The sequence below is a fragment of the Aristolochia californica genome, unplaced genomic scaffold, assembly GCF_029961685.1.
Source record: "Aristolochia californica isolate CCGP_79_NKW_82.1479 unplaced genomic scaffold, dmAriCali1.0.hap1 SCAF_3, whole genome shotgun sequence".
In the NCBI taxonomy this organism is placed as follows: domain Eukaryota; kingdom Viridiplantae; phylum Streptophyta; class Magnoliopsida; order Piperales; family Aristolochiaceae; genus Aristolochia; species Aristolochia californica.
The window spans coordinates 44,274,960-44,298,417 of NW_027181992.1; the positions used below are offsets into that span (position 1 = coordinate 44,274,960).

General features: G+C 40.0%; 4 protein-coding genes across 5 annotated transcripts; 3 read left to right on the top strand and 1 right to left on the bottom strand.

Annotated features, from left to right (window-relative positions):
• The first annotated feature begins 669 nt into the window (after nucleotides 1-669).
• On the top strand, nucleotides 670-10,168 carry LOC137958429 (1-phosphatidylinositol-3-phosphate 5-kinase FAB1B-like). 2 transcript variants are annotated; one of them, XM_068805437.1, is made up of 13 exons: nucleotides 670-683; nucleotides 755-847; nucleotides 1,191-2,653; nucleotides 3,117-3,857; nucleotides 3,997-4,150; nucleotides 4,244-4,588; nucleotides 4,670-5,545; nucleotides 5,693-6,024; nucleotides 6,190-6,313; nucleotides 6,417-6,587; nucleotides 7,215-8,717; nucleotides 9,240-9,506; nucleotides 9,680-10,168. In XM_068805437.1, the coding sequence occupies exons 3-13, from the start codon at nucleotides 2,034-2,036 to the stop codon at nucleotides 10,010-10,012; spliced, it is 5,466 nt and encodes a 1,821-aa protein (XP_068661538.1). In that variant the 5' UTR covers nucleotides 670-683; nucleotides 755-847; nucleotides 1,191-2,033; the 3' UTR covers nucleotides 10,013-10,168. The 2 variants fall into 2 exon arrangements, with proteins under 2 accessions (XP_068661538.1, XP_068661539.1); XM_068805438.1 differs by lacking the exons at nucleotides 670-683; nucleotides 755-847 and having other exon boundaries at nucleotides 978-2,653.
• Nucleotides 10,169-10,510: 342 nt separating this feature from the next.
• Nucleotides 10,511-11,532, bottom strand: LOC137958430 (uncharacterized). Its single transcript, XM_068805439.1, has 3 exons — nucleotides 11,213-11,532; nucleotides 10,976-11,100; nucleotides 10,511-10,888 (listed from the first exon to the last, which is right to left on the bottom strand). Exons 1-3 carry the CDS (start codon nucleotides 11,375-11,377, stop codon nucleotides 10,756-10,758), a joined length of 423 nt encoding a protein of 140 aa, XP_068661540.1. The 5' UTR covers nucleotides 11,378-11,532; the 3' UTR covers nucleotides 10,511-10,755.
• Nucleotides 11,533-13,008: 1,476 nt separating this feature from the next.
• Nucleotides 13,009-16,134, top strand: LOC137959803 (uncharacterized). The gene is made up of 5 exons (XM_068807159.1): nucleotides 13,009-13,570; nucleotides 13,670-14,183; nucleotides 14,313-14,805; nucleotides 14,899-14,980; nucleotides 15,756-16,134. The coding sequence occupies exons 1-5, from the start codon at nucleotides 13,439-13,441 to the stop codon at nucleotides 15,963-15,965; spliced, it is 1,431 nt and encodes a 476-aa protein (XP_068663260.1). The 5' UTR covers nucleotides 13,009-13,438; the 3' UTR covers nucleotides 15,966-16,134.
• Nucleotides 16,135-17,214: 1,080 nt separating this feature from the next.
• LOC137959273 (acetylglutamate kinase, chloroplastic) lies at nucleotides 17,215-18,736 on the top strand. The gene has a single exon (XM_068806662.1). It carries the CDS (start codon nucleotides 17,641-17,643, stop codon nucleotides 18,649-18,651), a length of 1,011 nt encoding a protein of 336 aa, XP_068662763.1. The 5' UTR covers nucleotides 17,215-17,640; the 3' UTR covers nucleotides 18,652-18,736.
• Nucleotides 18,737-23,458: the final 4,722 nt, after the last annotated feature.

Below are 23,458 nucleotides of genomic sequence, written 5' to 3' on the forward strand. Positions count from 1 at the left end.
ATCAGCTGCCATCAATGGAACAGGTTGAGCGTGCGCGTGGATAGATGCGACGATGAACTCCATAAATTATCTTGTGTGCCGTGCAATCTTATACTTCTATTTCCCAATATCTCAATCAATGTCTGTTGGAGCCCAACTACCTCAGATCGCAGACAGGATCCCCTTCACTTTCTTTCCTTTTATCGACGTTTCCGTGCTCCCTTGCTGGTTCCTCTAATGCCATTTTTGACTTCAATTGATCCGACTTTGGTCGGAAATGGCTTTTGCCGTCTGCTGAAAGCGGCTTTTCGCATTTAAAATTTAAAAAGAGAAGATAGAAAACATGGAGATGAGCCAAAAACGATGCAATCAAAATAATTAACCAGTAAGGGTAATTAAGGTCTCAATCATTAAGTCTTAAGATGTTGGAGTTAATTTAGTTCAGCAGTAACTACAAGGGTGACCTGTCCATTATCCAGTCCGCGTTCCGTTAATTATTATATAATTATTGATTCAATTAAAAGTTAGGGTACTTGATCTGGATTGTGAATTTTACAATCTTGGTACAGGCAAAATACCGATTGACATGATCATTTGAGTGAGGTTACTGTTGTAATTTTATTATTGATCCATGGGAGGCAGCTGTGATCCGCCGATGATTGCCACCCTGTCCACGCTATCGATCGGCGCAGCGTAGACCCTTCGTAAGATTTGATTTTTTTTTTTTTTTGTTAGTTTAATTTTGTTTTTTTTTTTTTTTAAATATCGGTTACAGTAGAGACTGGAGAGACGAAGAGGGTCTCTTTCTCTGCAGAAAAAAGGAAAAACGAGGAGAAAAAAGAGAAACCAAAAGGAGCGACTCCTTAAGGTAGATAAAATTTATTCGATTTTTTTTAACGGTATTGGATTAAATTTCCGTGATTTCGATCAACAAACCTTGGCGATTTCGTGATAGAATTTGTGGAAAATGCGAGGAATCACAGGTGCCGGTTGATCTCTCTCCCTTTTTCCGGCTATCTTTTCCGAATTTTCAACCACGGTGAAAGGTTCTCGATCGTCGAATAGTCTATTCCATTGTTTCACGCGCTTCCCATCTCCGCCTTCTTCCTTTCTTGATTGTTTTCTTTCTTCAGTATCGTATGTATCTCACTTTCTTCGTGTAGTAATCTTTGTCCGGTGCTCATAAGATCTTGATGTGATTCTGAATGCAGTTGGTTGTTTTTGCGGGCCGATTTTTGTGATAAGGGTGAAATTCGGGCTGTTTTCGGGTGCTTTGGGGGAATTTGGTGTTGGAAAGGGTTGGATTCTGATAGCTGGCTGTGGTTTTCCAACCAATTTTGAGGTCTTTCAAATTTGAATTGTGGTGGTACGAGACTTATATTTTACAACTTTAGCATTGAAGTAGATGTTCCAATCCCCCTTGGATTCTCTTATGCGGAACCATTGATGTGTATCCTACGAGAATTGTTCAAGAGTGTCTGCTGTGATCGATAGGAAAACGAATTTGGGCTACTTGCGTGTAGAAAGCTCTGCGGGTGCATCAGAAGGTGGTTTCAGGTTAAGATTTACCTTCACAGGTTCCATACTGAGTGTTGTTCTGGTCTCTTTTATGTTTATCTTCGCATGGACGAGAGGTATCAGTTACTTTTGTTGAGAAAGTTTTTTCTTATATAAAGAGAGAATTATAAAGAGAGAATTTGGAACAAGGGTTTTGGAGGAATTGAATTAGGCAGGTGATTCTGGCACTGGAATAAAAAACATCAGAACCAGTCGTTTGGAGGGTTTTTTTTATCTAAATTGCAATTGGAAGAACAGTGAGGAACTTGAAGTTCGGGAATCAAGAAATATAACATAAGAGTAACATGTCTTGGTTTATAGTTTCCTTATAAGGATTGAATACACCTTCTATTAAGTTTCTGAGTTTCAGAAGACAGAAAACTCGAAATTTCCTTCTGGCTTTGGTTTTCTCAGACAGAAGGGGATTTGGGATTGAAACTTGGAATTGGCCAATGATCAATTTTATAAAATGAGTCGACTTGGAAGGGTTTTTGTCGATGGACACCCCTGAGAAGAAGTTCTCAGACTTGGTTGATGTGGTGAAATCCTGGATACCTCGGAGGACCGAGCCAGCAAATCTATCGAGGGACTTTTGGATGCCTGATCATAGCTGTAGGGTTTGTTATGAATGCGACAGTCCGTTCAACCTCATCAACCGTAGACACCATTGTCGTCTTTGTGGTCGTGTCTTTTGCGCAAAGTGTACTGCAAACTCAATTCCAGCCCCTTCAGATGAAACCAAAAGTGGTCAAGAGGAATTGGACCGTATCAGAGTGTGTAACTATTGTTTTAAGCTACGGCAACAGGACATACTGGCTGTAGATAATGGCACTCACTTGTCCAGCCCAGTTCTTAGTCCTTCACCTTCTGCAACGAGTTTGGCTAGTACTAAGTCTAGTATCACTGGTAATAGTTGTAGTACAGTTGGTTCTTCAGTGCCTTATTCAACTGGCCCTTATCAACACGTGCAGTGCACTTCCAGTTTTAGTCCGGGTCAGTCTGCCCAAATGGAAGTGGGTCCTGAAAAGCAAGACACGGTTACATCTGGAAGGAACATGGATCAAATCAATGATATTGGGGACCCATCTCTTAACCAGTTTGGGTTTTGCATGAACAGGTATCCCGTGCTTATCCCTCATTTACTTTTACTTTTTCATTCTCTTCGTTTTCTGAATTTCTTGGTTAAGATTAAAGGAGAATTTGTCCTTTTACTTTCAATTTGCTATTGTTTGTACAATTATATACAATTCCTTGGAACAACCTGATGTTTATCTTTTAGATTGGTTATGGAAGTTTATTGCTCCTAATATCTATTACATATATGTGTATGTGCATGTGTGTGATATAATGCATGTACGTACTTGTGTATTATGTACATATATCTTCTCTGTTAGTACGTAACTTGTTATTTGCAAAACTGGATTGAAACTTAGATTCTTATTTGTATGTACTCAGTTCCATTGCTCTCTACACATGCTAGCATCCCAGACATCTGTGCTTGTTTGACACCTGCCAGATCTTGTTTTCTGTATTTTAAAGATCATTCTATAAATATTTGAATCTTTATTTTTTTTCTATAGGAGTGATGATGAAGATGATGAATATGGTGTGTACCGTTCAGATCCTGAGACTAGGCATTTTCAGCCCTCTGCTGACTACTATGGCCAAGCCGAGTTTGATGATGTCGACAGTGGCTATGGATCACGCAAAATTCATCCCACAGAAGAAAATCTTGATCCCAAAGATTTGTGTTCTCCTACTCATGATGGTACTGAATGTCAAGTTTCCCTTACTGTTGAAAGGCTTGGGGAGGAAGCAGATGGGCATTATCATGGTGAAGAATGTGATCCTTCATCTTCTATATATGGAGTGGAAAATGCAGAATCTGAGCCTGTGGATTTTGAGAACAATGGGCTACTATGGCTTCCTCCTGAGCCAGAAGATGAAGAAGATGATGGAGAAGTTGTTCTATTTGATGATGACGACGACGAAGGTGCTACTGGTGAGTGGAGACAGTTTCGGTCTTCAAGCAGCTTTGGCAGTGGGGAGTACCGAAGTAGGGACAGGTCAGGCGAGGAGCACCGAAAGGCCATGAAAAATGTTGTTGAAGGGCATTTTAGGGCATTGGTTGCTCAACTTTTGCAAGTGGAGAATCTTCCTGTGGGTGAGGAGGAAGATAAGGAAAGCTGGTTGGATACAATTACATCCTTATCCTGGGAGGCTGCAACCATTCTCAAACCTGACACAAGTAAAGGGGGAGGAATGGATCCTGGTGGATATGTGAAGGTTAAATGTATTGCTTGTGGGCGTTTCAGTGACAGGTAGTTTGTTCATTATTTTGCTTTTTGTTTAAAAAAAAGGAAAAAACTGGGTTTGCCTTTGCTTGACTTTGAAAAGGAGAAAAAATAGACCTGGATTACTTTTCTTTCGCATAACATAGTCCTCTGATTGTTTTCTCAGTGAAGTGGTGAAAGGGGTGGTTTGTAAGAAAAATGTGGCACACAGGCGCATGACTTCCAAAATAAAAAGCTCTCGTATCCTAATCTTAGGGGGAGCGCTTGAATACCAGAGGGTTTCGAATCACTTATCCAGCTTTGACACCCTATTGCAGCAGGTTTGTGTTGAAGAAAAATGAACATAAATCATCGTTATCTCACAGTTGTTTTTTGCTCTCTTTTTATACACTCAAACTTTTATTCCTTTTTAGGAAATGGATCATTTGAAGATGGCCATTGCAAAGATTGATGCTCAGCATCCGGATGTCCTTTTGGTGGAAAAATCTGTTTCCCGTTTTGCTCAAGAGTATCTTCTTGCAAAAGATATCTCTCTTGTTTTGAATATTAAAAGACCTCTTTTAGAGCGTATAGCCCGCTGCACAGGGTCACAGATTGTTCCTTCAATAGATCATATCTCATCACAGAAACTTGGTCTCTGTGAAATGTTCCATGTAGAGAAGTATCTTGAAGAGCATGGAAGTGCTGGTCAGGGTGGCAAAAAATTGGTGAAGACTTTAATGTTTTTTGAAGGTTGTCCCAAGCCACTGGGTTGCACAGTGAGTCCCTAAAACTTTTGAGTTGTCTTTTCTTGCACTCTGGTGATTATTAATTAATTCTAATTAAGTGTCTGCTTTCAGATTTTGCTAAAAGGAGCTAATGATGATGACCTAAAGAAAGTGAAGCATGTGGTCCAATATGGAGTCTTCGCGGCATATCATTTGGCTTTAGAGACTTCTTTTCTAGCAGATGAAGGTGCCTCTCTTCCTGAACTACCATTAAAATCTCCAATAACTGTTGCATTGCCAGACAAACCCTCCAGTGTTGATCGGTCAATCTCTACTATACCTGGATTTGTTGCCCCGAATTCCAAGAAGTCTCAATCTGATTTAGATTCCCAAAAGCTCAACCGAGTTGTTGAATTAGACCAGCCTGTTGATGAGAGAAAGGAGCGTGCAAGTTCAATAACACCAAAGGGGTTGAGCTCTCCGTTCCCTGGAACCTCCTCTGGCCTCATCAAACCTTGTTCTCCTCGGCCCAGTAACCAAAAACAGTTTTGTAATGAAAAAGATGATTGGGCACCACAATTTACACAACATGTGGACCGGGGTGAACTGCTTTCTCATCCTTCTAACAACTTATCTGCATATGAGTCTGAAGAGAAGGAACTTTTCAGAATGGCTACTGAGATGAGCACAGGTGGTCTTATTGGCCCTGGTGATGAGGTGTTTGACAAAGGAATGGTTATAGCTGACAGCACTAATACAACTGGAAACCAGCATGGCTCATTGGAGAAGGGCCTTCGCCAAGATAATAGCCTCAAAGAGGAACAAGTATCAACTAAGGAAGAGTTTCCTCCATCTCCTTCTAATCATCAGAGCATTCTTGTGTCTCTGTCAACTCGCTGTGTGTGGAAAGGAACTGTGTGTGAACGATCACATCTGTTCCGCATCAAATACTATGGCAGCTTTGACAAGCCTTTGGGGAGATTCTTACGTGATCATCTATTTGATCAGGTTAGTCTTTTTTTTCTTCCACTTAATTACTATTTGCCTGAGTGGCAAAGCTTGTTGACAGTATAGAAAATATCAAAATCATGTGAACCTCAAATGGATGGAAAATGTGACCAAGTGGATGATGGTAGTTGTTTTCTTGTTAACTAGAGCTTCCGGTGCCGTTCATGTGACATGCCAACAGAAGCTCATGTTCACTGTTATACGCATAGACAAGGTAGCCTTACAATATCTGTTAAGAAGCTGCCGGAGTTTCTGTTACCTGGAGAATGTGAAGGTAAGATCTGGATGTGGCACCGATGCCTAAGGTGTCCTCGCAGTAATGGGTTCCCACCAGCAACCCAAAGAATAGTGATGTCTGATGCAGCTTGGGGTTTATCTTTTGGCAAATTTTTGGAACTCAGCTTCTCAAATCATGCTGCAGCTAGCCGGGTTGCCAGTTGTGGTCATTCTTTACATCGAGATTGTCTTCGCTTTTATGGGTACTGCCTCTCTCTCTCTCTCTCTCTCTCTCTCTCTCTCTATCTATCTCTATCTCTATTTCTATCTATCTATCTATCTCATAATCACACTTGCACTCCTCTCATTGTCCTTATATTTATCATGCCTTATATTTATCATGTGTTATTATGATGTTTCATGAGCAGTTTTGGGAACATGGTAGCTTGCTTTCGGTATGCATCAATTGATGTCCACTCTGTCTATTTGCCACCACATAAACTTGATTTCAACTACCAACTACAGGAGTGGATAGAAAAAGAAGCAAATGAGGTTTTGTTTCACGCCATGAAGTATTGTCTCTTTGTTCAAATTTCCCTTCCTGTTATGGGAAAAAAGGCTAACTCTTTAAAGCTCCTTGCCATTTATTAAGCAGGTTATGGATGGAGCGGAACTTCTTTTTAGTGAAGTACTTAATGCTCTTCGCCAAGTTGCAGAAAAAAGATGTGGAGGAAGTGCACATAATAGTGGCTCAAAAGACTCCGAATCAAGGCGTCACATTGGGGAACTTGAAGCCTTACTTCAGAAGGAGAAGGCTGAATTTGAGGTGACACTCTCTCACCACTCCCTCCTCCTCTTTCCTGTGTCTGATACATCTATCAGAGGTGTGGTTCTGCACTGAAGTATCCAAGTACCCTAATACATGTCATAACAAGTTCCTGCCTTGCCTTTCATGGTTTGCTGAATTGTAGGCAAAATGCATCTGATTTGGTAAATATGTATTTGCCAATTCACGCATTGACTAATGTTTCCAAAGATGGTGAGTATCATGTGGTTTGTCCAGGCCACATAGGGTTTCGTAATTTGACGTTTCAGGTTTATGCCATGGGTTGCATTTGGGCATCTTGGATATGAAAAAAAAAGGGCTCATTCACTGAACCATGCTTCTGACTTGTGATTCTAAAAGAATATTCTGAATTCTTTACTAGTCGGGTAGCTATGATTTGTTGGACACTCAGTAGGACATTTTTTGTTGACATCATCATCATTTTTTCTAAAAGAGCTGATATGATTGGAGAAGAAAATCTTCATATTATTGCATTTTCTTTTCAATCATGATTTCAAGGATGATTCTTTATATTTACAGGTCTAGCATGCATATCCATGTATCATGTGGTCTATCGTGTTCTTGAAGTGTTATTCTCATCTTTCAAAATATTTCACATTGTTTTAGGATTCCATCAAAAAAGTGATGAAAAAGGAGCCTAAGAAGGGTCAACCAGTAATCGATATTCTTGAGATCAACCGGTTTAGGAGGCAATTACTTTTTCACTCTTATGTGTGGGATCATCGTCTAATCCATGCTGCTGATCTGGAAAATGGGCATTGTGAAGAACAGAATATCTCTTCACTGAAGTTGAAGGAAAAGCCGAGTTCCATTGAGAAGTTTGTGGATATTGCTGCCAAACCTAGAACTAGTAGCAGTTGTCATGCACCTTCTCTGAACTCAAAGACAGATGAGTCATCACTCAAAGGGATCCCTTCTCCACTTAGTTATCTGGGTGATCTCAATCGCCCAGAGCATTTTACTGGGGTGGAAAGCCATGATCAACCTGAATCTCTTGATGCTGGTGGGCCTGTTCGAAGAGCTCATTCAGAGGGACAGTTTCCTTTAATGTCAAATTTGTCAGACACCTTGGATGCTGCTTGGACAGGTGACACCACCCCTTCAAGTGTAAAACCGCAAGAGAATGGCTTTGTGCTTCCTGATTCTATTTCACTGGAGTCCTCAACAACAGCTGAATCAACTGCATCAGTGGCAATGTCAGAAGAGCATTTTACGAATGGAGAAGATAAGAGCCGACCAGAGGTCACCCAAACACTAGGGTCCACAATAACTACTAAGGCAGCTGAGCATGCTGATGACTTTTCAAGCTGGATTGGAACACCTTTTTTGAGTTTTTACCGTTCTTTCAACAAGGCTTCTGGATCTGGCATCCCAAAACTTGACTCTCTTGGCAACTATAATCCTGTTTACATGACATGCTTCCAGGAATTGAAGCATAAAGGTGGAGCACGGCTGCTTCTTCCAATTGGTGTCAATGATACTGTAATCCCTGTCTATGATGATGAACCAACTAGTATCATCTCATATGTTTTAGTTTCTCCAGATTACCATTATCAAATTTCTGATGAAAGAGAAAGACCAAATCATGGAGAGTCAATGACTTCTTTGCCACTATATGATTCAGGCAGTTTTCACCCATTTCAATCTTTTGATGAAATATCCCACGACTCTCTCAAGAGCTTTGGATCAATAGAAGATAGTCTTTTGTCCATGTCAGGAAGCCGGAGCTCACTAGTGCCGGACCCTCTTTTCTACACAAAGTCAATGCACGTGAGAGTCTCTTTTCAAGATGATGGACCGCTTGGGAAGGTGAAATACACTGTAACTTGTTACTATGCAAAGCAATTTGATGCTCTGAGAAAGCCTTGTCACCCGTCAGAGCTAGATTTTATAAGGTCTCTTAGTCGGTGTAGGAAATGGGGAGCCCAAGGTGGAAAGAGCAATGTGTTTTTTGCAAAGTCATTAGATGACAGGTTTATTATTAAACAGGTGACAAAGACAGAACTGGAATCTTTTATCAAGTTTGCTCCTGAATATTTCAAGTACCTGTCAGAATCAATTGCTTCAGGAAGTCCAACCTGCTTGGCGAAAATTTTGGGCATTTATCAGGTGATGGACATTCATAAGCATCTTTTTTTAACTTTTTTCTCTTTCTTATTTTCTATCTTTTTATTCAAAATTTCATTGGCAATCCAGAGTCCAATAGAAACAAATTTTTAGTTATCTGTCATAGTTAAAACTGGAGAGTCTAAACTCATTGATGAGGCATCTAGTGGATTAGGCTTACATTGTGCATTCAAGGAAACTTGAGAGTATGCTGTACCTCTCGAAGTTGATTAACTGTCTGTAACTTAGCTAAGGAGATCAAATTTTGCTTCAAAAGATTTGATCGATGACATTGAATGAGATTAACAGGAACATGTATTGAAAGAAGCAGAGAAATATCATTAGATTAGATAGATTCATGATTGTGTACATTTGGGAAAGAATCTAAAATTTTTTCCTTGTCTCACTGCCTAATGGCTGCCTTTTTTTTTTTTTTAATATTTATCTCTAGTAAAAGTGCCTTTCATACTCATTCTTTGCTTAGCAATTGAAATATCCATCCATTTGCTTGTGCTATTTGAAAAGGTTACATCAAAGAACCTGAAAGGAGGAAAAGAGTCAAGGATGGACGTGTTGGTCATGGAGAACCTTCTTTTTGATCGAAGTGTAACTAGGCTTTATGATCTCAAGGGGTCATCTCGATCAAGATATAACCCAGATTCTAGTGGAACCAACAAGGTCCTTCTGGATCAAAACCTGATTGAAGCCATGCCAACTTCTCCAATTTTTGTGGGGAATAAGGCAAAGCGGTTGCTGGAGAGAGCTGTGTGGAATGATACTTCATTTCTTGCGGTAGGCATGGGTTCCAATGTGATCTGTTTGTGTAGTTTATAGTAATGCCATCAAAGTGGTCCACTCCATGGGATTCTAATAAAATGCAAAATCTTTGTAATATAGTCTGGTGTTTGTGCATTTTGAGTTTGTCCTTACTGATGCGGTTTGTCTGTGAACTTGATCTTTTACAGTCAATCGATGTAATGGACTACTCATTGTTGGTTGGAGTAGACGAGGAAAAGCACGAGCTGGTGCTGGGTATTATTGATTTCATGAGGCAGTATACATGGGACAAGCACTTGGAGACATGGGTGAAGGCCTCAGGCATTTTAGGGGGCCCCAGAAATGCTTCTCCAACAGTCATCTCACCCAAACAGTATAAGAAGCGGTTCCGGAAAGCTATGTCTGCGTATTTTCTCATGGTCCCAGATCAGTGGTCTCCACCCTCCATCATCCCCAGTGAGTCCCAGTCGGACCTAAACATTGAAGAGAACCAGCAGCAGCAGCACCAATCACTCGAATGAATGTCTGTAGTAATTCCAATGCAGCCTTGTAAATGTCAAGTATAAGTTGGGAAATCAAATATTTCCCTCTCTTTTTTTGGTTTTTACTTTTGTAAGTTTTTCCCATTACATTTTTTTTATTTTATAAGGCAGCCTCATGCATCATGTCCTTGTTTAGATTTGTGCATTATTTGTTTAAAGAAAAAGATGCAGAAGAAGAAGGTTGTTCATACTTCATATGCACCACTACTGTTTTCGTCCATGAGAGGTTTGGTATTATTAGACGACCTCTCCCTGGCAATTCTGTACTATATCTTCTTCTATTTATTTTAATATATTGGCCATACGTTTTTTTTTTTTTTTTTTTTTTTCTCTTTTCTGTAACTGCGTTTACTTGTCTTAACAAGCAAGAAACCTTTCAACATCCATCCATCCATCCATCAGGTTCTCTGGCCGACATAAACGTTAATTCTTGTAAGTTCTATCTAAGACGAAACCAAGTCCAGTGCAGCAAGAATATTACAGGAAGAGAGAAGTCCCTTCTTACACAGAAAAGTAAAAAGAACGAAACAAGTTGGATTAAGCATCGAAACCTGTGGAGAAGAAGCAGATATTCATCGAGTAAAAGAGAAAACCATACCCACTAAAAGATAGAAGAGTATCCTTTACATGTTCGAACAAGCTCAGAATGTCAAGAAAGATTGATCTGACTGCGATTTTAATTCACATATGTAGATAAAATGATGAGCAGTAAGCCGATTCAGTTAGTGAAGCTCTTTGTAATCTTCGGAATGGAAGTCGTCTTCAAGACCTACTTCCCATCTGATAGAAGGAAATTCGGCTTCTTTCATGATCCGAAGACGGAGTTGTTTCAACAGATCAACAATCTCGAGCTCTCTGTATTCATGAAATTGAAGTCATGGTGCAAATGGGAAATATTGTTTGATTAATTATTGGATTACTGAATCGGAGTTCTCCACTCACCTATTACCGTAAAACTTTTGCTTGGTAGGCTGGTAAAACCGGGGACCTTCATCATATCCTTCACATATCAACTCCCCTCCTGCATCTCTGTAACAGAGAATTCCCCTTGATTGATCTTCGAAAACCTGTTACATGATATTGATCACTAATCGAAGGATTACAAGGGTTTAGAAAATGGTGGGAGATCTTTGGGATTGCTAGCTATTCATAATTCTGCAACACCTCCAGACTCTATACCTTGTTGACAGTGAAAGACTTGATCAAGCTAGTGGAAGTTTTATTGGGTTGGATTTGATCCAAATGATTCAAATGAAGCATGAACACTCTCCCAGCATATTTCTTCTTGATAGTTGTGGTTCCTCGGGGAATTGCAACGTGAGGGGACGACAATCTGATCGCCATTAAATTCAGAACCTACAACAGCAGCAACAGCAGCAGCAGCAGTAGAAGAGAAGAAGAAGAAGAAGAAGAAGAAGGAGAATGGAATAATTGGGTGGTTGGAATTTTTGGCTTTTGAATGATTATTTATACAATGGAGAACCTGTGATGATTTGGAAGTGAATGCTTGAATCAGAAACAACCCCAAAGATGGATTAAACAGGTGAAGCTCGATACTGTTTCTACAGAAATTAGTCACGTCAGTTCGCATTTAGATATTCGTTTTGAGGGGCCAACAAAGCTTATCTTTTCACTGTTAGGGAAGACTTATCAGAGACGATAATCAGTGGGTTTCGACTAAGAATGGCTTCGCTACCATTTTTTTATTAAAATCTCCGGGCTTTTGTTGACAATATTGATAACATCGGTCTATTTTGTTTTGTAAATTCCCTGTCTCATCTGCTTGTTCTCGGAAAGCACTATGCAATCAGAGTGGAAAACACCAACGAATCCATAGGTGGGGAGGGTTGCAGAATTGGTTCTTGGAAGGTTTCCCATTTTAAAATTGAAATTATGCAGCTTATATACCTGTACTGAAATTCCTTTTTTTAAGAATTTCAGCCCTTTGATTGAAAGCAGAATAATGGTGTTATTGTGGGCGGTGGGGATGCCGACACGCAAACATCCACGATAGAATAGCTCTCTCTCTCTCTCTCCCCTGGCCATGTGAGTGCTTCTTCGCTAGCCGCTGGAGTCTTATCAGTGGAACGGAATAACATTTCAAGTCTACTTTCTTCTGTAAATGCTACGAAGGTCCGGTGATTCTGTGAAAAACACGGAAACGTTCTGTGGATCAGAGGGTGTAATCTAAAAGAGGGAAACAGTGAGAAAGCAACCAAGACTAATTCTCCTCTTCTTTTTTTGTTAAATTCCCAGTTCTGGTAAGATCATGAGCAGCAGAAAAAAATGCTCTGTTACTGATAATTTTTCTCCACCCTAAAAGATTTCTTTACAGAACCCGTTTTCACAGATTTCCCGAACCAGACGCAGCAACAATTTAAAGTAGGCCCGGGGGACGAAGGAGTTTGAAAGGACTCTCTCTCCCGGCTACTTCCAATTACTGAGGTGTTTCAGAAACTAGTTCAAGACAGGAGATTCACTGGTGATCTCAGATTTAAAGCTGTTCTCTAATGGCTTTTACCAATCAAAATCCAAAAACCAGTTCCTGATCCAAAAATGAGACTGAGATAGATAAGGGACCCCTTTCTTGTTACTCCAATCAAGGCATTAAACATGGGATTCTCGTCTGAAAATCTTACCTTACAATCTAAAGCTGTTTGTTCTTAATCATTCCTGAGGTCCACATCGCACAATGCTGGGTGAGAAAAACTAATCAAAATTGTTCTGGACTGACTGCAACATATTGGTCAAATAAATACCTAAATCGGCCACTTTGTGTGACATTGCCACATGACGTTTCTGTCTCCGAGTGCCTTCACTCCATGGGAAAGCTGAAGCAAGCTCCAAATAGCCTGAAATTCATCTGCCTCCTCTTTCACTCCCTCTCTCCTGTTTTAGTATTTGAATCTTTAGAAACTAAAAGAAAATTGCGTGGAAACCAGAAAAAGAGAAATCATCCAAAGAATCACAGAACAGAGACATGGTCTTGCTTTAGTCCTGGAGCTCAGTCCTAGAACTGTGATTGAATAGTATATTAAAATTCAACAAGAAGCTTCTCCACAAAAGATTCGAAGCTTTCTTTTTTGGCTTCTGGTGTAGTATTGAGCAACCTTTTTTTCTCTCTCTCAATCTTCCAAAGTCCTTCACCCTTTCTCTCTCCTCTTCCCCTGTTATTTTAAAGTGGAATCGTGGATTTTTTGTCATTCGCTTGCTGTGGAAGCTCCTCTTCTTCTAATCACATCCGTGCTACCCTTCACGAAGTATTCATGAAATCAAACAAAGCTTTCCGAAATCTTTTACAGAGGAAAAGATAACTGTTGGGTCTGTCTTTTTCTATAGTCAAATGCAGTTTTGTTTATCAGTCAACCTTTCCAGCTTCAAAACAGAAGTCCTTTTCTGTTTAACATGATTCAGCGAGGGAGAGTATCCTTCGAAACGGGGGATCCTATGAGTCCAGTATTCTCTTCAAGTCTTTCAGGTATGGATGTGAAGAGCCCAAAATGCCTTGCAGCTTCATCAGTTTTTCCATCTCAAAAGGTGAGAATCTCTTCCCATTTGATTAGAAGTCTTTACATGGTCTGCGTTATGTCTTGTTTCTCTTGTCAGTTCCCTAACCAGTTTGATATTTTAACACAGGAGTCAACTTTTGAAGCGAATTCAAGCTTCTACGGCAACCACAACGGAAACGCATTTGCCGATACCTTTCCCGACCCGCTTTGCAAGCTTAATCTTAAAGAAACTTCGGATTTTGTTAAGGCCTTTCCGATGGCAAGGACTGCTCAGAGGAGGGAAGACGCCAGTTTTGCTTCAAATAAGAGATTCCTGCAAGCTCCTTCTACTCCTGGTAGACCTGTCTTTAGCTTTTCCGTTGGAAATCTCTCGAGAAAGACCTTTCCTTCAAAGTGGGATGATGCAGAGAAATGGCTTATAAGCAGCTCGTGTCACGAATCTCCTGCTCATGTGTTAAAACACCCAGAAACTTCGAAGACATTCAAACAGAATGAGAATTTTCAACAAAGACGAGACATGTTTACTGAGAAATTCGGCGATGAGGAAAAAGTTTCGGGTCTGGTTGCATGTCTTGGTGGGTCTGTGTCTCTGGAAGCCGGCGGAGCTTTTCGGAGATCTTCATCGGACGTACTTCTAAAAGGTGAAAATCTATTCAACTTTCACTTCTGGCTTTATTAGTCTTTGAAGAACTATTTTTTGTTAGAATTTGTATTTAAGTTTTGAGATCTTTTTCCATTTTTAAACTTCCATTTGCATTCTCTTCCTACAGATAAATTTACAGATAACGTAGAACCTATTTTGCCCGAAGTCCGATATTCCGAACCTACACAAGAGGGATTTCTAGTCGGAAACTCTGTTTCCGAAACCATGAAAGATGCTTCGACTGAAGTGGTTCCTCCGGTCCAACATAGAGATATTGGAACTGAGATGACTCCACTCGGCAGCTCAACCACCTCAAGGTGCCACACCCCATTCAAGAGTTCTTCTCCGGCTAGACACAACACACCCACTAGCACATCTGGGCCCCTGCTACTCTCTAAATCTAGTGTCGATATGGCTGAGCTTCAGGGCTGCCACTTTGCGAAGCTGGAGCTTGGTGCCCAATTCGATTCTGTTTTATCAAATTGGAGCTCCAGAGAGGACGAGGAAGAAGATATTTCAAAGAGCTTGAGGCATTTTGAGATGAATGGGGGCTGTAAGAGTGTCACAGAATTGAGAGCTTCTTTATGGGAAGAAGAAGAAAAAAGCAAATCCTGTGTCAGGTGGTCACTTTGTTCGAAATTTTCAAAATTATATATGTCTTCTCTTCTTGTGGCCATTTCTAAGTTTTATTTCTGTTTCGCATTGGATTTCAGATATCAAAGGGAGGAAGCAAAGATTCAGGCTTGGGTCAACCTCCAAACTGCAAAAGCAGAGGCTCAGTCGAGGAAGCTTGAGGTACTCTGTTAGAACGACTGCAATTCTCTACATTTTTTTTCTACATTCTTCCCTGGTGGGGTGATAGGAAATCTAGCTTTGCCATTATGGACGTTAGTTCAGTCTGTAACAGCCATCATCTGTGCTTCTTATTGATGTCAAGGTCATTTGAGCAGCAGAAAGAAACTTAGAAAACGCTTCTCATGGAGTCACGGGTAATCAAGATTTGCAGTGCCTGCCTTAGTCATTGTTTAGATCCTTGAATGGAATTCATGCCCTTTACATCTGTTTCCTGGGCTGTAAATAGAAGATCATTGGAAAAAACTTCTCATCCACTGTTCCAGAAATCAATTCATGGCCGGTTCTATGGCCTGCAATATTTTAGTATTATCGTCCGCTGCTGCTGCCTTTCAACCTTTCCAGTAAATTATTTCACCTCGAGCCCCGAGTTCCAACTTATCCTCTTTTTGCTTTTTCTTGTTTCTCCTGCTTCCTGCAGCCTGTGCAGTTCTCTCTAGTCCGTGAACTATCTCAGGCGAGTGGCTCACTGGTTTTTGTTTCTTTATAAACCCAGTACAGGTAGAACAATCTGTGTCCATAGAGACGTGACTGGTCAATTGAGATTTAGAGATTCCTGGCTTTAACAAACACGAAAAAGGACGAGGCATGAAAACTTCTATTTGGCATATACTCACCCAATTGTTTAAGCTCTTCGTGAAGAAGGCTTTTAACTAGACCCAATCACTTTCTGTTGGATATTCTTGCTCTGAATCAAAGACGCTTGGAGGGCTTGCAGGTAAAGATACAGAAGATGAGAGCAAGTTTAGAAGAAAAGCTCATGAAAAGAATGGGTATTGTTGATCGAAAAGCTGAGGAATGGAGAGTAGCAGCTCAACTACAACATTCACAACAAATTCAAAGAGCAACAGAACAAGCAGAAAAGATGAAAAACCAAAGCAATTCCTACTCAGATCACAGTGCCTGTGGATGTTTGATCTCTAACTGAAGAAAAAACAGTATAAATGGTCCGATTCTACACTATTTATAGAAACAAAGTGGAAAAGACATATCCAGACCCATGTCTCCTTTCTCTGCTTTGGAAATGGAGCATCTTTTACAGCTGCTCTTGTTTATTTTATTAACATCTGAAGCGAAGATTGTCGGGAGGCATCTCAAAAGTTAGGTCTTTTTGGGTAAGTCGATGCAAGCACAAGAACCAGTCCTCACTGATCACAACTCGAGATCATGATTGATTTAAGTTATTTTGTAATTAAAAAAAAATTAAACGTTAATTTCTGGTTTTAAAAATCTTACAAATTTCATTTCATTACCTTCACTTTAATATGATAGAAATATATATTTTGATTATTAATTATTTAAAAATATTTTTAATGTAGTTAATACCTTACATTATCGTTTTAAGATATTATTTAATTTAATACGATATTTTTTAAAAACAAATTTGTTTTTTAAAAAAATTGTTGGTACATATTTTTCTACCTTCTTTTTAATAATAACAAAATATAAAATTCGTAAATTAATGCATTAAAAAAATTATTACTTATTTAACACTTTTTGTTATCGATTTAAAAAAAATTAATTAATTTTTTTAGTGTTTAAAATCTAATTTATCGGTGCACATTTTATTACCTTATATTTTTAATAATAAAATATAAAATTCGTATATTAATTAATTAAAATTTCTTCTTCCAATATGTTTAACACATTTTATTAAATATTTTCTAATTTAAAAAATAATTAATAATTTTTTTTCAAAATTTGTTCAAAAAATTTATGTGGCATGTGATGATGTATCACGATGACATGGATAATGGCAAGGCTATTTGGTGATTTGGTATGGTGATGTGTCATCATCCTACATGGATGGCATTACTTTACAAGGTGGGTTACATGTCACTTTAGGTTATATTGAGAGAACTCATAACACATGTCAAGTCCATCCCAATTAACATTATATAATCTGATACATTAAACTGCACATAATAATTCATATTTAAATACATATTGAATTTGAGGGACATCATAGAATATTAAACTATTAAAATATATAATATTATTGTACATTATGATTAATGCTAAATTATTCTAAATAAATATTATTAAAATTTATGTAAATTAATTTTTAATATTTTATAAATTATATATATATATATTATTATTATTAATTTAAATTTAAAAATTGCAACCTCATAAGAAGTTCTTACCCCCTCCACCCCCTTCCCTTTGGAGGATTTCTTCCGCTTGGAAGTGAGTCGGAGAGAGAGGAATATGATGCAAGCCTTGATGAATGATGAAACTCGAAAGTTTCTATTCGTAATTCCTTTTCAGGCTGCAGCTGAGCAACCTGGTGAGAGCAAATCGAATTAGATGTTAGAACTTAGAGCGGATCAAAATTGATGGGCACCAAAGAATGAGAAGGGATCGAATCGAATAGGGCGACTCTCGGTCCCTGTTCTACACAACCTTCTTGCTTTTAATCCGCTCTTCTGCAGGCACTTCTCATAACCCCTGCCTCCCTCGCTTTCTTCTCAGCTTCCCAGCACCGGAGACCAAGAGCTCTCCTTCTCTGTAATTAGAGAGAAGAAGCAAGAAATAGGGAAGAACGAGGTAGTTTTTTTTCCCCTTTTTTGAAGAGAGAGGACCAGAGGAAGAATAGCAAGATGCTCACAGTCAACCCCCCTGCAGTTTCCCCTCCTCTCCCGCTTTTCAAAACCCATCGAAACCCTAATCTAGCATTTCCTCTATCTGCCGCTAAAACCTCTAGACTCAAGTCCTCTCTTCCTGTCACGACGCCACCGACTACCGCCGATACCCAAACGCCGGGCCAGACACGGGTCGATATCCTCTCGGAGTCCCTCCCCTTCATCCAGAGGTTTCGAGGGAAGACCATCGTCGTCAAATACGGTGGCGCCGCCATGAAGTCGAGAACCCTCCAGACCTCCGTCATTAATGACCTTGTCCTCCTAGCATGCGTCGGCCTCCGTCCCGTCTTCGTCCACGGCGGTGGCCCGGAGATCAACGGTTGGCTCACCCGCCTCGGCATCCAGCCCCAGTTTCTAGACGGCCTCCGTGTCACTGACGCCTCCACCATGGAGATCGTTGAAATGGTCCTCGTCGGCAAGGTGAACAAGACCCTGGTATCTCTCATAAACAGAGCTGGCGCCACCGCCGTCGGCCTCTCCGGCAAGGATGCGCGCCTCCTGACTGCCCGCCCCTCCGGCAAAGCCGCCGGCCTCGGATTCGTCGGGGACGTTGCACGTGTCGACCCCACCATCCTTAAGCCGCTAATCTTGGCGGGGCATATACCCGTTATTGCCTCTGTGGCGGCGGACGAGGAGGGGCAGGCATACAACATAAACGCCGACACGGTGGCGGGGGAGCTGGCTGCCGCCCTGGGAGCGGAGAAGCTGATACTCCTGACGGACGTGCCAGGCATTTTGGAAAACAGAGAGGATCCAAACAGCTTGGTGAAGGAAATTAATATAAGAGGGGTGAAGAAGATGGTGGAGGAAGGGAAGGTGGCGGGAGGGATGATTCCGAAGGTAAATTGCTGCGTCAGGTCCCTCTCGCAGGGGGTGAGGACTGCGAGTATCATCGATGGCCGGGTTCCACATTCTCTCCTATTGGAGATTATGACGGATGAAGGGGCTGGAACCATGATCACGGGGTAGGTAATTCATCGAACTTTTCTCTTTGTTGTTTTGGCATATTTTCATGAGGAACTCTTATTTTAATAAAGATCTGGAAGTTCTTTTAGCGATTGACCTCTACTGCAATCTCTGAGCAATGAAAATTTCTAAGTCTGCAACGGTGGACTGACTAATTTGGCGCCATCTGAGTCACTTGAATATGTCACTGGAACAAAAAACTGCTCCCTCCATTGTCACTCAAACACTACTGTTCTAACAAAGCTCCAACAAAGACACTCCATGAGTTTCACTAATTTTTTTTTGTTATAATTATTATACATGAAGGGATTTCTTGTGTGAGGTTTTAGGCTCAAGCATCACGGGGGGGAAGGGATGTAGTGTGTTTGTGTAATCAACATTCAAGAAAAAAAAAAAGATACTAAGTACAAAAAATTCAAGAAAGAAAAGAGGAAGAGGGAAGAGGAAATTATACTGTGCTTCTAACAGAAACAGTAGAGACAAAAGATCTTTTTATTCTTTTTTTACTGAATAGTGGACAATGTTACTAATTGATTGACAAATAACTAATTCTACAATAAAGTAAAGCAACATTGTCACAGTATAGAGGACTTGAAACAAATAACTTGCATCACAAGAGAGAATAAGTGAATGTTATGTTCCTGATAAAATTTGGAACAGAGACCAAACTAAGTGAAGGATGCATTTTAAGTTTTCTGGAGGGAATTATTCCCAGATTATCATAAAGAGATTGCAGGCATCTACTATACACTAACCAGAAGGCCCAGTAAATATGGAAAGTATGGATTGAACTCACAATGGGTCAAATAAAGGAGCCAAATTTGAAACATCTGCAGATGAAGATGGGAAGAAGTGATAGAAGAGTTTATGCCCAAGATCAATCTTTTGTAATTTTTCCTTCTTTGGAGCTTCTTTTATGAAATTTAATTTCTTATTGTTTTCGGGGGAAAAAAAAAAGAACAATAGTTTGAACTCTAGGATCAAACTGAGCATGAACTTATGAACCACTGAACCTTGCATCTCATTTCCTTCTCAGATAACCACAATTACAAGTTAATAATATATATAGTTTTCACAAATTGGACCCAATCACTAGGAAGCTATCATTAAACTCTATTGCTGCTATTTGCTGGGGGAGCGTGGAAGATGGAAATAGTACGACTTTTGAGAACCACTTGGATCTTTGGTGACACTACTGAATAAATCAAGCATCTCATTCCTTTTTGGGCAAGTAAAATTTCAGACTTTGAACATCTTCCAGGCTTTATACTTGAATAACTAGAGATCTGAGGTCTCCTTCTCTGATCACCACATGAATCATATGATCAATTGGCATCCTCCTTAGATGTGGTGGCCGATTTCTTTTTCTTTTTCAAAAAAAAAAAAAAAAAAACGGTGAGCAATTTATTGATTGTAAAAGCTGAATACAAAGAGTAAGGACCTTTAAGCCCCAAGGGATAAGGAATCCCCCACAAAAATACATGAGCGTGTGACCCCATACTTAGTGAACTCATCTGTCAAATGATTGGCAGACCAAGGAACATATTTCCAAGAGGTGACCACTTGTGATGATAGAGCTCAAATTTCATCATAAACGCATCTGAGACTCCAAACATGAGCAGAAGACCGAGAAAGCTATGAAATGTCACTAGATAGTTCCTTTCCACTATTAGTGAATCAGTGAAATGCTGATCATATAACTGAAGGCCATGAAGAACAACTTGAACTCAGCTTCGAGGGAATCCCCTTGCCCAAGAGGCCTGAATATGCCAACTTTATTATGCCAGCATGATCACGTATTACTCCTCCAAAACCGGTTGCACCCAGATTACCAAAACAACTCCCATCAAGGGGTAACCTAGGGCCGACTAGGGGGTGGAGACTTGTTAGGGTGCTTTACAGCAGGGCCAAAATTGAGAGCCTTAATCGATGGCTTTGAGGGTATAGACTAGTCATTTTTTCAAATATTATCCTCATGGAAGGAGACTCAACTAGGGTGACCTCCCAATCATTTTCTTCACCTCTTTGATGTTATGTATTTATTTATGTGTGTGTGTGTGGAGGATATTGAGTGGGAAAAGGCGTACGTTGAGAAATAGGCATCAATTGGCTAGTCATTTTGGGATGGAACTAAGCTCAATCCAATAAGAGTTTGTGCCCACGTGTCAAACCCTTTATATATAAGCATGAACGTGAGGAGGAATGTTGAGTGAGAAAAGTCCCACATTGAGAAATGTTAAGAAATGATATTGGGTAATAAAGTTGAGCAATAGGCCTTATAAGTTGCTAGTCATTTTGGGATGGCATCAAAACAATTGTATCAAAGTAAGATGTGTGCATGGTCCGAGGCCCAGTTTGTACACTATTGGTGAGAGTTTGCGCGTTATGTGTTCAGTTGGGAGTTTTGTGCTCATGTCTCAAGCCTATTATGTGTAAACCTGGATGTGAGAGGGAGTGTTGAGTGGTGAAAGTCCCACATTGATAAATATCATATTTGGTTATAAGGTTGAGCAATGGACAAGTCATTTTGGGAGGGAGTTAGGCTCAATCCAACAGATGATATCCTCTTATATGAGATCGAGGATATCATTGTTGGTCATTGCATTGAGTGGACAGACACATTTAGATTCTAAAATTGTAAAATTAGTATCAGGCTATTGAACAAAACAATGATTGTAAAAGTACCTCATTAAGGATCCCATCGCAAGTCTCAATGCCCTCCGTCAACATATCAACATAGTAGCGATAAGTCTCCTCAGTCTGTTGATTGGAAGACAAGATGCACATGAAGAAAATGCTTTTTGGAGAGTAGAGTCAGAAATGAAGAAACTTCTTTGGAGCATAAAAGAAAAGACTTTAGCACTATCAGTACAAAGTCGCATAGATGTAATGCGTATTTTTGTTAAGAATGAACGTAAGAGCTCACCAAGTTTGATGGGTAGGGCCTTTCAGCAACTGCATGGGATAGCACAGTGATTGCTGCTACTTGTTGCTCTGTCAATGGAGCATTCTGTGAATTTAAGATGAAAGAAAGATTTTAATGAAAAATAAAGTCGGAGAAACATAAACAAAGAGAAGTACGAGTTACATGCTGAAGAGCTTTCCTGAAAATAAAGCCAGACAATCATAAACAAAGAGAAGTACGAGTCACATGCTGAAGAGCTTTAATGACACACAGAAACAGGAAATGAAAGTGAAAGAACAGCCTTTTCTCATGAGAATTAAGACTTGAAATGGAAAACTACCGAAATCATAGACAGCAAGTTATGTCCAGAATTAAAAGCCAAGAACTACAAAGAGCACCACCAACTACTTGTAAAGTATTAATTTGGGTACATAATTATTGAATTAGAATTGGAATACCGTGGACAAAATTTTTGTATGACAATCAACTCCGCGTAATTTCAAACTAAGCATTTCAACATCAAAGAACATCGTTATGAACAGGTGACAAAACCCCAAGATTACTAAGCCAACAGTCAACAGTCTTTCTCCTCTAAAGCATCCGTTTCTGCAAGGTTAATGAGTTGAAATAAGAGTTACATCCGCGTGAGGGTCCTAGGCTTTTTTGTGCTAATTAGTCTCAACGTGACAATAACAGAACCAAGTAATTTTTTGAACTGGTACTGCATTTCCATATATAAAAACTGCTTGATGTAAAGTAACGAGTTCTAAACGAACTATCGAGCCACTGGCGCCGAAAGAGACAAACTCCAATTTTAAGAGAAAATGGCACTCTACTGGCGAATTAGGCGATAACGGGAAGCCTGTAATAGTGAACATTATATTGACATTGAATGTCAGAAGACTCCAGCACCAAATCCAGATCTACAATTTCAGGCCTAGGTAGATCACCGAGAAAGCCTCTCTACAGGGCTTGCGTGAATTCAGTCAAAATAAGGGAGAAAACAAGTTGATAAAGAGGTTTAACCTGTTCCAAAGTTGAAGTGAAGTTGTAGCCTTTGGAAACAGCTCCTGATTTGGGAAGAGTCGCTGAGGTCGCTTTGGTCGCCATCAAGAGGATCCAGTTGCTGGTTCAGGGAATGAAATACATCATCGACTGGAAGGCATGGAAGGGATGAATTCGATCCGTCAGGAACACCTTCACCAGAACTTCCGCTTTGTTTGAACTTTAAAGATTTCAAGCTTAGATTTGTATAGTCTGGAGTCTGGACTAGCTTCCAAGAATGGACTCTTGTAGTCTCTGTGCTCTTGTAATCTCCGTTAACGTCTTTTAGATCGGGAAAGAACCAGCCAGCCTTAAATAAGATCCCTTTTGATAATTAATTAGTATTTGTAGCTTTGGTTTTTTATTATTTTCTATTGTAGCTCGACTAAGAATTTTCACGGAAACTTTTCATGATTTTCTACAAGCACGTCCACGCTCTAGGGACTAGGGTACGTAAAGCCGAAACCTACTGGAGAGTAACCGGACGGAGTACAGCAAATCCCATTCTCAGTTGAGCCTGTAAATGCCTGGTAGAGAATCAATGCCTACGATGTTAGGGAGCTTTTCACCTCCCCTCGCCCAAGGAAGGCCCCGCCGAGGACATCGAAAAGTTTCAGTAATCACACGCAGTCACGAAGAGTATCCCCATAGTGATTCTAGCGATACTCTTTCCATCTCTTTACCCAGAGATGGAGGAGTCTAATCGCTCTGGCATGCACCCACCATTCTTCCCCTTTCTTTCTTTAATGGTGGGAGCCCTGAATCTCCCCCTAAAGTATAAAGAGATTGGACAAGTCACTCACATTTAAAAGAGAGCTCTGCTCAGAATCTGGAAAGAAAGATGAGAAAATGAGCCTGAAA